At 42.6% G+C, this 17,763-nt stretch overlaps 1 protein-coding gene across 1 annotated transcript in view; it reads right to left on the bottom strand.

Moving 5' to 3' along the window:
- Positions 1-12,422: 12,422 nt before the first annotated feature.
- LOC118580284 (vomeronasal type-2 receptor 26-like) overlaps positions 12,423-17,763 on the bottom strand; it is a 39,266-nt gene continuing 33,925 nt past the window's right edge. Inside the window, 2 exon segments of the mRNA XM_036181951.1 lie at positions 12,423-12,691; positions 16,497-16,582. Of these exon segments, the coding sequence (XP_036037844.1) occupies positions 12,423-12,691; positions 16,497-16,582 (355 nt within the window).

The following is a 17,763-nucleotide window of genomic DNA, read 5'->3' as shown; positions in this document are numbered from 1 at the left end:
GACCTCCAGGTCTCTGTGGTTGGTACTGGGATTAAAGGCATGTGTTACCATGCTTGGCTGTGTCCTTGAACACTCAGAGACTCTGCCTGCCATGTGATCAGATTAAGGGTGTGTGGTTCCACTGCCAGACTTCTGCTTAATGGCTATGACCTCTGATCTCCAGGCAACTTTATTTATTAACATACAAATAAAATCACATTTCAGCACAAATAAAATATCGCCATAGAGTAAGGCTCTGGTGCTCCCAGAACATTCCCCATTCTGTTTTCCCAAAATTCCTGCCTGTTTCCACTGGCCATTGCCCTTATTTCCGAAATAAGGGCAAATTAGAGTCACTGAGTAGTGGAAGGGTCAAAGGTTATTGTTTGCTGGGAAGAATACGTTTTGCTTCTCTATGGGTGAATATACTCAAAACTATATATTTCAGAAGCAGAAGAGATGAATTTGAGTGTGTTCACGAAAAAGAAATGGTAAAATTTAAGGCAGTAAATGGCTAACCACCCTGAGTTGATCACTATAATGTACATATGAATTAAAACATCAAGTATATATCATAAACACGATATTATACCAACCTAAAAGTACAAAAATTAGACACAACACCAGCAATAAGAAAAAAAGTACAGGGATGCCTTTGCGCACAACAGACTATGGACTCAGGCCAGCTGCCTTGATCTGGATGAAGGAAGGACATTGATGGCAAGCACTCCTGTTGGCCACCTGTTGTGACCCACTGATCTGGCCAGGGAGAACAAAGAAGTAAGAAAGAAAGAACACATCACTGGGACATAGTGCTGCTCCCGAGGGATTGGTCACCAAAGCGGGTGACGTTTGGTAGAAAGTCAGGGTGAGTCTACCAATGTTATGAAAATAGGAATATGTTATGTGCAGATACATGCAATATGTGGCTATGGGATTATTTGTAAGTTCTTAAAATATGTTGTTTTCAATATAAATGTAAACTCTTTTCAGTTTCTTTTAAAAAATACACATTTAATGAAACACAAGGCAATATCCAAATTATTACTACTACTTTACTTTTCATGAGTTTTATTCTTAGCCAAGAAGAGTCATTGTGTGAAGACTCAGGAAATATATCAGGGGGAAAGACGCTATCAGGGGATAAGTTCTGTATGAGCTAGCCGAAGAATGAGAAAAGGATTGTGATCTTATACAACAGTGGACTGTAACCAGAATGACATTATATATTCATGTATATACACGTATGCATACACACAGGAATTTAACACATAAGAACAATGCTTTGAATAGGTTCAAATTATAGATTTGTCTAGTCTGAAAGCTTAAGAAATGGTTTAAAAATAATGGAGTCTGGACTGTACTTCATATTGTTCTTTACAAAGTAAACCTCATGTAACTAAATGTCAATGTGAACCATACACAGGACCAGAAAAACTTATACTGTAGTAAAAACAAAAGGAAGGGTCAGTATTGATGGACAACTCTCAGTGTCTGCATGTCCCCCATATACAAAGTAACAAACTGATGGGAAGGAGAAACAAGTGTGCTGGTGGCCATGTCAGAGGAGCAGCAGGCAGCGGTTGAAGTTTGGGAGGTTGGTCCACCAGGAAGCAAAGCTCTGATGGTGAATCTGGATAGGCAAGGCCCTGAGGGCTTCAGTATTATTTATACAATGATAGTGTTAGTTTAAATAGAATTTTAATGATTAAGGGTTTTTAACAATTGTAGTAAGGGATTATGATAGAGGTTAGTTTAGTTGGGTAATTAATAAAGGTAAAGGTAGGGATAGTGTTGCCCCATTCCTGTTAAAGCAGGGTTTATAGAATAGAAAATGAGAACAAAAAAATGTCACACAACTAGTTTCTCTTGAGGAGCCATATAGACTGTGGCTTAAGTTAATGATTAAGAAAAACAATTTAGGCCAGGTGTTGGTGGTGGTGGTGGTGGCGGTGGCGGTGGCGGTGGTGGCGCACGCCTTTAATCCCAGCACTTGGAGGCAGAGCCAGGATCTCTGAGTTTGAGGTCAGCCTGGTCTATAGAGCGAGATCCAGGACAGGCAGGAAAACAACTCAGAGAAAACCTATCTTGAAACAAAACAAAACAAAACCAAAACAAAAACAAACAAACAAACAAAAAAAGAGAAACAACTGAGTCCCAGAAGCTCAGCTAGCTCAAGTTCTTTTAATCTTAATGCTGGGAGATGTGTTCATAGGTTTCAGTGTGCATCATAGCTGAAACAAAGCTTTAAATAATGACTTATGGTTTGGTTAAGGTGTTTCTTGTTAGTGGCTTTGAGGTTAAAAAAAAAAAACCTTGGAAAATAGACAGGCGGTGGTGGTACATGCCTTATACCTATCACCTGGGAGGCAGAGGCAAGTTGTTCTCTGTGAGTTCAAGGCCAGCCTGGTCTACAAAGCGAGTTTCAGGACAGGTAGGACTGTTACACAGAGAAACCCTGTCTTGAAAAATTAAAAAAAAAATCTTGGAAAACAACTTAAAGGCATACTTTTAATAGCTGAGTGAGGAACTCATTGAAGTCAGGGAGCAGGAACAGTGGTAGCTTGGCTACTGAGACTGATGTGCTTTCCTTGCTAGGATGGATTGGTGACCAAAGGAGATGATTAATTCCTTGTACCCACTTCTGCCCTCAGCTTCTTGATATGTTTTAGTAAAAGAAAAACAACTATTGGTGAATGGATATGCACCCTGAGGAATTAAAATAGAGTTGACTGATTGTTTTTCATATATAAGAGCTTAGATCTGTGATTCTTTTAAGATTTTTATAAGATTACTTCTTGAGATAAATAATAAAATGATTGGTCCTTTCTTTGTAACTGTAAAATGCAGCCTGCCAGCAAAATAACTGGCTGAGAAAAATACTTTGCTTGCTTACACTCTGTTACTCTATGACAAGTTGCTTGAATATGAATGTATATGGGTTCTTGTTTTTCACCTGTAACACATAAAATGTTTAATCATGTAAGGGATATGGAAATATTCTGGTTTTTACTTGTATTCATTGTAATCATTCACTTGAAAAATAGATTGTAACCACGTTGTGATTTTTATATTGCTTAAAAGATTTTGCTGGTTTTTTTGAACTGTAAGGAAAAAAATGAAGTTAGTTAGAAGGAAGACATCAGTATAGACAGAAGGGATACATCTGGATAGGGGTAATTAAAAAAGTGAAGATAGAGAGATCCTAAAGGTGTGTGTGTTTGTTAGTTTGTTTGTGTGTGTTTTCCCTTTTTGTCAGTCCCAGAGAATTAAGATTTACTCCCTCAGATAGAAAAGTCAAGTTGAATGATCAGTCCACCAACACCATGGCTCAGTCCCTGAGCTGCTGAAGGCTGGTCCTCATGGCAGCAACACAAGTGATTTCCACAGGTGGGTTAGGTGCTCTTTCAGTCAAGACAACTAATGGTAAATAATATGCAACAAGGAGTCACTGTATCTGCATATCGTATTTTTATGAGAAATAAAGTTTTACTAATTTAACCACACCGCTGCATATCGTATTTTTATGAGAAATAAAGTTTTACTAATTTAACCACACCGTAGATTTTGTTACCACAGGAGGTAACAAAATTTGGGCTCACTGGAACCAACTATATTTTTTATTGTAAATAGTATCAATACTTTTATCCATGTCTAGTGCCATCTTAAGGAGGAGAATAAATAAATGTTCTCTACATATAAGGACCATGGTCACTCAGTTGACCTTCACTGGGCTGGCAGCTGACTCCTCTGAGGAGGGTGGTGTCAGGGTGATGGTCTTACATGGACGTTTCCTCACCAGCTCCTGGCCCTTTCAATAGAAATCTCTCTTCCCAACCTTGTCTGAAAAGTATCAGGACATATTTTCAGGTGTTTGTGGGGTAATGTTACCAAGGACCACTGAGTGTAGAATTTGCATATTGAACCAAGTTACACAGAAATTCTACAGGCCCAAGGAAGCAAAAGCCAAAAATAGCAAGAAACCTGGATGTTTGGATCTACATTGTATTCTGTAACTAGCTTGGGATTCTGGGCCATAAGTTGCAGGATATGGGAGCAAGTTAGTTAGTTATTCCAGTCAGGAAGGCAAACACATCCTGGACCACCCCATCAAGCACTGACTTGCCTCTCATGACCCAAAATAGAATAGCTCAGTCACTCCTGATTCAATTTTTAAATTTTATTCTGTCTTCTGTAACAAGAAGTATGATACAAATAAGATCTCTAATTGCTTTAGATCCAATAATCTTGATTCTACCTCGGTCTCAACACTACTTAGCCTCTTTTTCATGATATCTACTTGAAATGTATATGTAAATGATGAAATTTGATAAGTACTGAATATTTTTCATTCATCAACAAACATTAATATAGGTAACATTGCTGTTGAGGTATGGGAAGTTTTCTAGGGGTAAAATGATGTAAGAGTTAAGCCTAATCTTTGGAGGTCTTATTTAATGCAGAGCCTCTGTACACATTCGAAGGAGTGTTGGGTAATGGCCTGAAGGCAGTGCACACCTCACCAGTGAATCTCCATTGTCTCTCTCAGAGGGCTCACATGCAGGAAGTTAATGAAAGGACCTTCACAACTGAACACAACCCTACTCTTAACCTCCCTTCCCCACTACCGGAAGATCTACCCCAGGCCCAGAACAGAAGTAAAAGCATTTTACCTGAGGCTGGAGGTAGGTTTCCCTCCAAAGAGGGATCCAGATGTTGCTATTGGCAGGGAGCAAATATCAGATAAGATTGAAGTATCTCCTAGGTAACAGGTGCCCTCGGTACGTTGTATGAGGTGAGTGGGTTTGCTGCATCTGCTGGTCCATGGCTCTACCAACCCCACAGGACACTTTACAAAATCAAGATGAAATCTGTCATGAGGGACAGGCATACATGCTCATGCAACACACGTGCAAGAGTTTCCAGCGTTTCTCACAATCAATAGTGTTATGCCCAGTTGCAGGGACCCCCAAAAGACCACCATGAAGATGGAATCCCATATGTAAAAGCAACGAGCCTTTATGTTTCAAGCTCTGAGCTTGATCTCTCTGTTTGTCTGACACAGTGGTGAGAGCAGAGAGCCAGGAGCCTGGGTAGGGTGGGGTTTCTGTCATAGCAGAGGTTAGATTAAAGGGATTTCCAGGGTTCAGAACCCTGAATGGCTGACATTTGTCTAGGGGTATAGGAAATGTTTGGAATATCAGGTATTTCCCCTTAGACGCAGACTCCACTGGGTGGGGTCAGCTTATGGCTCTTCCTGGGTCCAGGTGTTGCCTGCCCAAAGCTGTGTCTGGGCCTCTAAGCCTGTTATGGCAGCTGTGTGGTCAAGCTGTTTTGGGCCCCCCACAAATAGAAGTTTTACTTGATAAAGTTTTAAGTGAATTTGTGGGTTTTTCATTCATTTCCATGAAGTTTGGTAAAGATAAACTGAGACAGTGGTTTTAAAAGAATTCAAATAGACAGTTTTTAATGCTAAACATGTGGGTAGGTATCCAATTTGGTCGTGGTTTTTTTTTTTTTTTTTTTTTTTGGTTTCTTTTCTTTTTAGAATTTATTGTTTGGATGAAAGGAAACATTCTCTATATTCATCCTCAAGAAATCAACACCTGGGTGTCTTTTTGGGGGTTGGTGGTGCTGAGGACTGAATCTAGACCTCTGTTGTCATGAGCATGTATCTAGACTGCACTGGGGCTGTATCCTGTTTCCTTTCTTCCTTTTCTCTCTCTCTCTCTCTTTCTCTCTCTCTCTCTCCCTCCCTCCCTCCCTCCCTCCCTTCCTTCCTTCCTCCCTCTCTTCCTTCCTTCCTTCTTTCCTTTCTTTCTTTCTTTCTTTTTATTTTATTTACTATTTGTATTTTGAGATAGAGGCTTCTGTAGGCCAGCCTGGCTTCAAGCTTACTATGTAGGCAAAGTTGGCCTTGAACTTCTGATCCTCCTGCCTCCTCCACCTCTCACGTGCTGGGATTATAGGCAGATGTCCCCACAGCAGGCAAGCCCTGTCTTTTCCCCCTTGGTCTTTATTTTTAGAGCAATTTCATGTTCACAGAAAACTTGAGGTGGAAGCAGGGCCAGTATAATGCTATAACCCTAGCCTCCCCAACTGTCACTGTCAGAACAAACATTCACTATGATCACCTACAGTGACATGTCATCGCTCAGTCCACACTTGGCACAGGGGCTCACTCTCAGAATGAACTTCAAGGGCTTTGCAATGACAATCTTTGCAATAGTACCTTTTAGTAAGAACAACTCACCAAGCACAGTGTCCAACAGAATAAGTTCCACTTGAGGCCCTCAGAGAAGGGAGACAGGATTTTTTAATGAGTGTCTGCATTGGTTATCCCTGTAAAATAACTCATAAGCCAGTACACTTTGGTTTCCACACATTTTCACATCTTTCCTCCCCTGAGATGTGCTTCTTCAGTGCTGAGGATGGAAGCCAGGTCCTCATATGTTAGACAAGCCTTCTGCACTATGCTACATAGCCAAACCTCACTCAAATACTTCTTTTGATCACTTCCTCTTTGGACTTTTGAAGCAAGACTTCACTGTGGAGCTTAGGCAGGCCTTTATCTTGTGGTTCATCTGCCTCAGGCTCCTAAGTTCTGGGATTCAGATGGATACTACCATACCATTTTCCAAAGACTGTATGATTAAGCAGTGGATTTGAGGATTTACTGTACTTCTTTGGGGTACATATCTCAATTATTTCAGCTCATCATTTCTTTCATTATTAAGCAAGAAGTGTGCACCTATAGTTTTTTAGTTTATCATGAATGCTATTTTTTCCTGAGAATGAGAAAATAAGAGAGTGATTGTGATAAACAGTTGATTTAGGCCCAAGCCTTACACTATTCTTTCTTGCATGCTGCAGATAAGAAAGTCCCTGCAAGATTGTCACCACAGGGCAACTGTTCTGAACGACGTACATGAGTGTATCAAGATGAGTGCTGACGTAATTCCCTTTTGAGTCCCTAACTTTGGGGGTGTGATGAGTCCTAAGCATCTCTCCCTACTTTGTCATCAATAGCTTAAACATAGTCTGTGTAGCTGAACGCATATTGGATATCTTTTATAAATTGACCCACAAAAGCACTGATATGTCTTGTGTATTCACATTTTCTCTAGTAGCCCAGGGTCTGATGTAAAACACAGTACCTGAAGGTTCGTAACCTGAAGGTACATAAAGAGAGTGTTGACTGGTTTGGTCAGATGTAATGATTAGGAAAGACAACTAGGCTTTCTGGTTTTCAAACTTACACTAAAAGGAAACATTTACTGTCTGACTTTGCTGTTGCACTTTTACTATCTACTCAAGAGAAATGAAAAATATGTACCTGTAGTTAGAGTTTTCCTGCCTGGCCCAGTCAGGACAAATCTTTCTTACTCGCCAGTTCCACAGTCGCTCAGACCCAACCAAGTAAAGCACACAGAAACTTATATTGCTTACAAACTGTATGGCCATGGCAGGCTGCTTGTTATCTACCTTTTCTATCTTAAATTAATCCATTTCTGTTAGTCTATACTTTGCCACATGGCTTATGGCTTACCAGTGTCTTTACATGTTGCTTCTCATGGCGGCGGCTGGCGGTGTCTCTCTCCAGCCTTCTACTTCCCAGAATCCTCTTCTCTCTTGTCCCCCCTATACTTCCTGCCTAGCCACTGGCCAAACAGCATTTTATTTGTACAGAGCGATATCCACAGCACTTCTCCTTTTCTTTTTTTTTTTTTAAAGGAAGGTTTTAACTTTTACATAGTAAAATTACATATAACAAAACAATTATCAAGCAAGAATTACAGTTACAATATTAAAGAAGATATCTTATCTATCTTATATTTGTGAGTCTAAGGCTTTATATCTAACTTATCTTTTATCATAATTGAGGAAATTATAACTATCTAGTCTTCAACCATATCAAAGACCTCAGAAGGATATATTACTTGAGAACCAGGAGAAGGATGCAAGCAACTTTCAGGAGTCTTGCAGGGTAGACAGAGACAGCTGGCAGCCGGAACAGTCACCTAATGTTCCTTTGTAAAGTTGGGGCATTTGTCTTCAGCCCACAGGGCTAGAGTCTCTTGGTCACTTCTCTCAGTGTCCTGTAGAATGTCTGGCAGTTTCCTCTGCGAAGCAGGAACCTGAAGGACCATTTTGTCAAGCAAAGTTTAGTGGTCATCTTTCTATGGGTCCTGCATGTCCAGTTGATCGAGTAGTCCTGGCAAGAACAGTTTCTTGCCCAAATGGCTATTTTTGCCAAGGTGAAGATAAGATATGAAGTGTCTTCAATGTCCATCTTCCTCTCTGAAGTAAATTGGTGCTGCCAGGAGCAGACATGTCTCACTGTCCAGAAAGTCTAAATTTTAAAAATATTTTAAATGCCATATTCTGAAGGTCTTTGAAGTATTTGAAGATTACCTATCTATCTGAAATATCTCTATGTATACCTAGAAGACTTAACTAACAATGGCTATGAGTATGATTATCACAGATGATTAATTATTAATCTATTTTTAATTGTCCATTACAATTTTAAATGAGCTATACAAACATAATACCTTAAACATGAGTAGAAATATGCACACAGTATAACAAAATTAACTTTAAGTTTGTATCAATAGACTAAAGTCTATACCAATGTAAAACATTTTAAACAAGTTGTTGCTCTTTAGAAGTAAGTTCCTTAAACTACCCTTTTATCCTATTATATCTATATCATATCCCCTTTTCTTCTTTAGAAAGAGATTGCATTTATAATCAACCTGCTTTAAAGAAAAATATTGGTTTTTTTCTGTCCCACACCAGAGGGCTCTTTTGATTTGGGACACAAGAATCTCTTAACCTTTTCTTTTAGCAATATGTCTGGGTTTAGAGAAGGAGTGAGCCAATTCCATCTCCAAAGCCAGCTTGATAATTTTGGGAATGTGGGCGTAGTTTCTCTTACTACTTCCTGCTGGAGGGGGGCGCTGTATCTTATGGGGACACAAAGAAAATTTTAGGATTATGGAGTAGTCCATTAGGGTGAACCTCTGAGCCAGTTGCCTTGAAAGCATTCTGGATGTTGGATCATCTGGGCCATGGTGTCATTGGAGACCTTTCAGGTGGTCTTGGCTGATCCAACCTGATGTATCTTAATCTGGAACAAATCCACAGCCTCTGGCTTTCTGTGGAAACAAAAGCAGAGACTCTTTTCCAAAGCAACATATCCTTATATCCAAAATTTGAAGTCAAGGTACCTTTAAAATTTACATATTTGTTTAACTCAACAGCTTTTATGATCAAATCTTTTTCTGCAGTTAAAAATCTCAAAGACAAGACAAACCAGATTCTCTGTGTAATATCCATCTTTGTAAGACTGAAACGCCTCTGTGGCTGCTGGCTCCGCCCACCTCAGCTTCCCAACATGGCGGTGGTACAGTTTACCGCCAGCTCTGGGTCTGGAGCCATGTGTACCATTAACCATCAGAAGCAGTTCTATCAAAGCAGCACATAGCCCAGAAACCTTTTTTTTTTTTTTTTTAAACTAGCAAAGGCTAAATCCACCACGCAGCAGAGTAAAGTGCCGCTTGTAGACTCCTCATTCCCGCCACACTGCAGGTCAGACGCACACGCCAGGAACCCGCCATAGTAGCTCAAACTGGCAGGCTGCCGCTAACTTGAGAGAGACAACTAGGAAGCTGTTTTTAGCTCCATTTTAGAATCTTTTTTCTCAGGTTTTAGGTGGAAATTCTTGCCAACACGTTGGACGCCATTTGTAATTAGAGTTTTCCTGCCTGGCCCAGTCAGGACAAATCTCTCTTACTCGCCAGTTCCACAGTCGCTCAGACCCAACCAAGAAAGCACACAGAAACTTATATTGCTTACAAACTGTATGGCCGTGGCAGGCTGCTTGTTATCTACCTTTTCTATCTTAAATTAATCCATTTCTGTTAGTCTATACTTTGCCACATGGCTCATGGCTTACCAGTGTCTTTACATGTTGCTTCTCATGGCGGCGGCTGGCGGTGTCTTTCTCCAGCCTTCTACTTCCCAGAATCCTCTTCTCTCTTGTCCCACCTATACTTCCTGCCTAGCCACTGGCCAAACAGCATTTTATTTGTACAGAGCTATATCCACAGCATGTACCCACAAATGCTTTGTAAAAAATTTGTTGCACAATAACAACCAGGATATGTCCACTGGCCTGATAGTAGCCTGAATTGTTACGGGAGCAACCAACCATTTTCTGATTGCTAAATGGGCACAGTATGAAACTGCCTTCTAAAAACTTACGTTTATACCCGTAGATGAGAGCATCTCTCAACCGTTATCAGAGAAGCTTCTTTTTGCAGTAGCTGACAGTCAGTGCAAAGACCCACAACTGGTTACAGTGAGGAGAATAAGAGACTGTGGCCTGCTCAGCCCTAAATGGGACATCTGCTTTACACTTCCTGTCCTCAAGGCCCAGGGATCATCACAGGAGAGAATGCAGAAAGATTGTAAGAGGGAAGAGTTGTAGAGGGCTCCTTCAAAGTAGTGTTTTCTAGACATGACTGGGCCATTGCACACACAAACTCACATCGGTTGTGATGCACGCACAAGATCGGGCCAGGTGAAATTCCAGCCTGGATGGGGAGGGGATCACAAAGTCACGCCCCTAGCTGAGGAGGCAGTTGACTGCTGCTGGAAGGGACAGTAAGTTTTTTGTTTTCAAATTCTTGCCTCTGATAGGCTGCCCATGTTCCAGTGGTTGGCCCTATGTTCATGCACATACCGGCTCACTAAGTGGGCTCAGTGGGTTTTTAAAATGAGTACATGAGGTTGGAGGTGGGAAGTTATGAGAGGAGGTTATAGGAAAATTTTTAAGGAGAGTCTGGTGGGTGGATTTGATCAAAACCTTTTATTTATCATGAAATTCTCAATCAATAAAACATTTAAAAACCCTACAATTTTTATAGCAGCTATTCAGAGAAAGAAATCTAGATGGGTTGTTTTAGTTTTCAGCAGCAAACAAATGTACCCAGAGTAACTGGTAAAACAGACTTCTTTGGGATTCTGTTTTCAAACTTTTGGGGTTTATCATCACTATTATTGGTGGCTGGCCTTTGTTTTGAGATGGTGTCTTTGTGTAAATCTAGCCACCCCTGAACTCACATCCCTCCTTCATCACCCTGGAAAGCACTGGGAGTAGAGGAACACCACTGTGCCCAATTTATAAAATTCTCCCTTTTGTTCATTATTGTTCGAAGAATAATTTACCCCAATTTGTGCAGTGTGAAGACATGAGACCGGATTATTTGTGACACTATATCACAGGCAAGAAACGTCAAGTTTGGTGTGAAAGCAAGGGCACTTTTGTTTCTCAGAAGGTACCCAGAGAGGTGCCAGGACGACAGATTCAAGCACCTACTGGTAGGTATGGAAGGATGCTTCCTCATGCTGGGCGACTCTGCGGCAAATACCCACTCCACTAGCTGTCCTAACTCAAACCATTTCGGAAAATGTCTACCTTGAGATAGCCTCAGATCCCACAGGTTTACAAAACTGTTCCATTTCTTCAGATCGAAAGCCCGAGGTAGTGGTCTATGCTTACTGCTGACCAGCTTGAAGTAGCTCACACAACTCAAGGAAACACTTCAGGATATTCCAAAGGTCCGGAAAAACAGCCACGTGGAAGTGCGTAAGGGAGAGATGCTGGCGCTTCCGTGCCTTCTGGGTATGCCACTTTCAGGAAGGCTCACGTGATCAGCCACGTAGGAATCCTCACACGTTTGGGAGGACTTTGTATGAGGGCTTCATTACCTATATGCATGATGATCACACCCCAACTGTCAGTTTATCATGGCTTTCTCCGCTATCCTAGGATTGTCTTTAATCACATAATTATTTCCCCCATAACCCATTGTATCTGGAGGCTAGGGGTCCCCCTTCTCCAATTTAAACATTATGCCAACAAGTTCACTTAGATACAGCGATTGTACCCTTGAGTCATTAAAATAACACTTATTTTAATGTTTATCTATCTATCTATCTATTTATCTATCTATCTATCATCTATTCATTTTTGAGACAGAATCTATGTAGTTCAGGTTGTCCTGGAGCTAGAGACTTGCCTTTCTCAATCTCCCTGGCCTGGTACGCGCAAGACCCTGGGCTTGATCCTGAGCCAGGGGAGGATAGGGAGGCCAGAGACAGAAGGAAAGGGGAGAAATACCAGATGGAAGCTCCTGTCTGGTCTTCCATTTCTCCACCAGATGGAGCTGTGTTTCTACTGGTGTAGGGAAGGCGGACCTGCAAGAACCTAAACCAGAAGCATCTCAGGGACTCCACACTGAATGTCAGTGTTCACGTAGTTTTCTTCCCACCGCCCTTAAGGCTGGCTTGAACTCGCTGGATCCTCCTGCCTCTGGAGAGCCCAGAGCTTTGGATTCCTGTATGAACTACAGCTGAGATCGTGTTAGAACAACCTAGAAGGCCTGAAGGGTCCACGTCCTGCAGCCCCTCCCACACTCCCAGAAGTGGGATGCCCCATGGCCCTTCCCGCCTGGCGTCCAGTGAGGCCAAGCAAGCCCAGGTGCCCCGCTGAGCTGCTCCGCTGGATGCCAGTCCCCTCGCACGGGACACAGCCTCTGCAAACTCCTGGGTGGACTAGCAGCCCCAGGGGCCAGCTGAGAGGGGTCTGGGTTGGGCCTGCGGGGTACAGCTGGGCGGTCTGAGGCAAAGAGCGCGCTGGGTGCTGGGGCGGGGGTGATTATCAGTGAAAGGTCTCTGTTAAGGTCTCCTCTTCTCTGTCCTCCCCATTTTCTGTCTGGAGTCACCTGCAGGACTTGGTTTGCACTTTTCACTGCTGACACTCGGGAATTTTTGACGTAACTAACGAGACTAACATAACCAAAGGAAGCTTGAATGTATTTGTCAAGTGTAACGCATCTTTCCAATCCCAACATTTAGGAAACGACTTGTTCCTCTCAAGCTTTGCTTTTCCTTATTTGTCTGTCTACGCGAGTTAGAGTCACACCAGGCGCTACTCCTCTCTGCACCCCTTTCGGGGACTGTATTCCACATTTAAGTGTATATAATACTCACTGCAGTTTGTTTTGCTGTAGTTTCCACTAAATATCTTTGTGCTGTGCTTTCTGGTGGCCTTGGTCGGTGTGCCCAGGGCTCTGTCAGCCTCAAGTGACTTCTTTTCTTCCCCGATTGCCATTTCAATCCCTTTCCCCCAGCATACCTACCTCAAGTGTTGTCCAATGTGTTACGAAGTTGAAATGTCTTTATTTAATGCTTCTGCAATGACAGATAGGAACCCAGGGTTTGGGTCTGCTGGGCAAGCACTGTGCCTACGTCTGAGCTGGGACTCCTGCCCCCTTCTGTATTTCTCAATCATGACAATATCCCATATCCCTTCAACCAACTTAATCTGCATCTAAGCTTAGATATTGGGAAACACACACTGGACTTCCATCCTGGCCCATTGCTAGTTTTAGCAGTCTTGCTTGTGATGTTTCTCAGGGAAGTACCTTTTTGCAGTCGGTCTTATTATGTCAAAAATTCCTGTGTCCAGAGCCTGAACTGGCCATCTTCTGTAACCAGGCAAGGCCTCAATGGAGGGATTGGGACACAAAACTTTCGATCTACAGCTTCTCCTGCCTGCAGAGTGTTCTGGGACCGGAGCCTAGCAGAATTGTCATCAGAGAGACCAGAGGGACTTCATCCATCAACTGATGGGGCAGATGCAGAGCCCCACAGCCAAACGTTAGTCAGAGTTCAGGGAGTCCTACAGAGGAGGTGGCAGGGAAGGATCTGAGGAACCAGAGGGGTCAGGGACACTACGAGAACACTGCCCACAGAATCACCTGACTAGGACTCCTGAGTGCTTGCAGAGGTCAGAGAGCCTGTAGGGGTCTGACCTGGGCCCTCTGCATGTATGTTATGGCTGAGCAGCTTGCTGTTCTTGTGGGGTTCCTAGCAGTGAGCTACTTCAGTACTGTTTTTGTAATTTTAAAAATACTGATCACCAATGTTTTGGTTGACCTTATAGGAATCCATGGAAGAAAGAAAACTGGTGTTTTTCATAATCTATTGCCAAGCTCTTTCTACATGTACTATTTATAAATAAGGAGGGCAGGCTTGGCACTGTTCTGATACCAATTCTAGACTTTGTAGGCAGGAAGCACTGTAGGTTAGTGTTTACTGAGTTGTTCTCCATTGGTTTATCCTCCCCACTTCCTCCAGCTTCTGGATTAGCATCAGCCCCTCAACTGCTGGCTGGGTAGATAGATTCCCAATTTGAAAACAGAAATACTTCTTTTATCCAGTTTAAAGCCACAGGTTAACATAGGGGCTAGAGAATATGGGCCTATACATAAGTGATTCCTTCTCCTTTAAACTCCTTGGGTAGAAAGGGTGGTTTGGCAGTTCGATGTTGATTATCCAGGCATGGGGTTCCATCTCCAATCTGTAGCATTCCTGGAGTGCAGAAGCAGAAATAGTACTGACACCACTGCCTCCTCATCCCAAGCTGGCAAATGTTTGCACCCTATTTCAGATACTGGGGACAAAATGAAGAGCATCTAGTCTCCTGCACCGAGGTGATGAGCAACACGGTGCCCACCACTGTGCTTGCAGAAAAGGGCTAGGCTGGCCCTTTAAAAATAAGGGAGTGAGTGGGGCTAAACAGGCCAGAGAAAATATCCAGACTAAGAAAAGAAGAGGGAAGAAGGGGAGGGGGGAACGGCAAGAGTGGATATGTGACTGTGCAGGGGTCCACAATATAGGGGCTGAGACGGTGCTCTACAGTCTCATATATCCAGGGCAAGCAGAGCCTTTCTCTATAGAGGAATAGTCAGTACGCACAGAGCTGGAAGGAATCTGGAATAGTGCTTCTAAAATTTCATTTTCTCTGGGAAACTTTTACCTCAAGAAAGGATGAAGCCACTTACCTGGTTTCATTGTAGACGGGCTGGACTGTAAGAAAGTGTTGCCTGAATTGAATCTACATAATTCCAAATAACCTGGGCTATCAGTCAAACAACTCAAGTCCTTTGAACTGCAACCTCTTCTGTTTTTAGAACAAGGTTTGTGTAGCTGGGGCTGGCCCATAACTCACTGTACAGCCGAGGATGACCTTGAACTTATGGTTCTCTGGCCTGAACGTTTGAGTGTTGGGATTATGGTCATGAACCACTGTGCCTGGTTGATGCAATGTTGGACATCAAACTCAGGGCCTTGTGCATGCTGGGCAAGCACTCTCCTGACTGAATTATATCCCCAGCCCTCAACGTCAACTTCCAAGTCTGTAAATGAATAGTCACGCTTAAGGTATATATTTAATATGGAGGCTACATACACCTGCCACCTGCACATCTACTATCCACAAGACTCGGAAAACAACCTAGTTTTCATGATTTTTCTGGATCTACTGTGGCTTTCACCTCAATTTATGGATCAAAGAGAAGCACGTTTGAGTTTTCTCTGAGTCCTTCTGTATGGTAAATTTACTTCCCTTCTCTGAGCATCCTCCTCTGCTAAGTTAACATTCTATATCATAGTTTCAAAGGGTCATGCAGATACGTCCTCCACTGGACACTGAAGAGTGTAAAAGAAATGCACATCCTATCGTGTTTCATCCACAGAAAATCTCCAGCTAGGTGTAGGTCTCTGTTCCAGCCCTGCTCAGTTTACAGAGGCACTTCCTGGTAACTAGAGTCTCAGTAGTGGTGGCAGGCAGCACAATTAGAAATGGCAGTAATATCAATGCTTCCCACAGAAGAATAAAGGGACACACATGATTCATGGCTGTTTTTTAATCTCACTTAATAGCTTTCTTATGATTTATTTATTTTTATTTTATGTGCATTGGCGTTTTGTCTGCATATATGTCTGTGTGAGGGTATCATATCCCCAGGAACTGGAGTTTCGGACAGTTGTGCACTGCCACATGGATGCTGGGAATTGAACCCGGGTCCTCTGTGACAGCAGTCAGTGCTCTTAACCACCAAGCCATCTCTCCAGCCCTAACTTAATAGCTTTTATTCACAGAAAAATACCTTTAGAAGCAGATATTCAAGTTTATAGGAAACCAATTTCTTAGAGGCAGATTTTGTCCAGTTCGTGGTACATGGGGAAACATGAAATACTCTGTACAAGAGGGCCAGACTTTAAAGAAATATTGGGAATAAGCAGATGTAACTGGAAAAATGTATTTCCTACCAACTAATTGACATGAGGTACCGAAATTTCTATGCTAACTGGGGTGTCTGTAACTCTGTGCATATGGAAAGAGAAGGACACCTCAGATGAGGCAGTGGACACAGGCTTGGAAGGGCCACAGCACGCAACCACTAGGTTCTGATTTAAGGCTCATACAGTGATGTGGAGGGCTAGAGTATGGCGTGTGTCCCCCAAAGCAGGGCCTGCACCTCCATGAGGCATGGAAAGGCAGGGAGCAGACTTAGAAAGTCTCCCCTGGGCTAGGAGAACAATTTCTAACAAACAGTGGAGCATGATGTAAACTTCTGAAGCAAACTCCGACTTCCTACCTGCGCCTTGGGCTGGGCTCCCAGAGGATCCCCCTACAGCCAACTGACGCAAGCTGACGGCCTTCAGGGCCACGGCCGCTTCACCGCTACTGAGAAAACTTTTAATTGATTTATTTTCGTATTCTCACTTTCTCTCTTCCCGACAGCAAGTGAAAATTATAGTCTTTAAAAAGTTTGTGCCCCGTGGCTCTCCACCTGCCTCCAATTAGAATCAAGACTTTGAATGACAAATATGTTTGGAATATTCCAAAGCTCTTGGGGAGGCACTGCCTTTAGTGAAGGCCTTTGGAGAGCTCTGAGTGGGGAATTCAGCCTCTTCCCCAGCTGCGGTCTGGCCTCGGCAATGCCCTAAGTTTCAGATTGCAGCCTGGAAGCCCTTGCTGACAGGGTCAGAAGGTCACAAAGTACCAGAGAAAGCCAGAAACTTTCCAAAGCTAAGGACTCCTTCAGAAAGTTCATTCAGGCTGTGGTCAGTCAGCAGAAAATAAAAACTAAACTAAACTAGGCCCACGTTGTTCAGACTGTTGACTGTAACCGGTTAGAGGCTTGCTCCAAATAGAGAAGGGTTTAGAAACTATCCAGGCACACTATTCGGTAAGCACACAAGAGCACAGATGTCAGTTGCCTTCCTCTAGACAAGAAGAAAATTCATTTTCTCTCAATTATCCAAAATATAAGCTTAAGGATAAACTTAGTGATCAGTATTGCCAACACCTAAAACTAGCAAAAACTCTCTAGGAAAATGAAGTCCAAAGAGCCACCTGCTTAGGCATTATTTGGCACAAACAACCACAGTTTCACTGCAGAAACTCACTCCTACAGATCCATAAATCCCATCACACCTCTCGGGTCTTCTGGACCGTGATTGACAGTTTTATTACCATAAACTCAATTAAGTAGTGACTTCAATTGCAGCTGTTGAACCAGATGTGCTTTCCTTACTTGAGCATATTTACATTGTATACAGCTATTGATCTTGCAAGTAAGTTTTTTCAATACCTGTCCATGTAAGGACCACCAGAAGCAATTTGCTTTCAGTTGACAAAGCTGGAAGTATTCCTCCCCTGTTCTCCATGAAGAGTATATTAATTTTCCATCTCTGTATCATAACTGAGTTCAACTGGATCTTGAGAGCCTGTCTCTTCCACAGGTTACCACACTAGTACTTTATATTAATGATGTCATGCCAATTGGACCAAGTGAGTAGGAGATAAGAGCCATTCCAGACTTATTGGTAAAGCAGAAAATGGGGGAATAAATCGAACTC

Source organism: Onychomys torridus, chromosome 3, assembly GCF_903995425.1.
Source record: "Onychomys torridus chromosome 3, mOncTor1.1, whole genome shotgun sequence".
In the NCBI taxonomy this organism is placed as follows: domain Eukaryota; kingdom Metazoa; phylum Chordata; class Mammalia; order Rodentia; family Cricetidae; genus Onychomys; species Onychomys torridus.
Note: the sequence above shows the minus strand (reverse complement) of the source record. Positions and strands in the feature narration are given on the sequence as shown.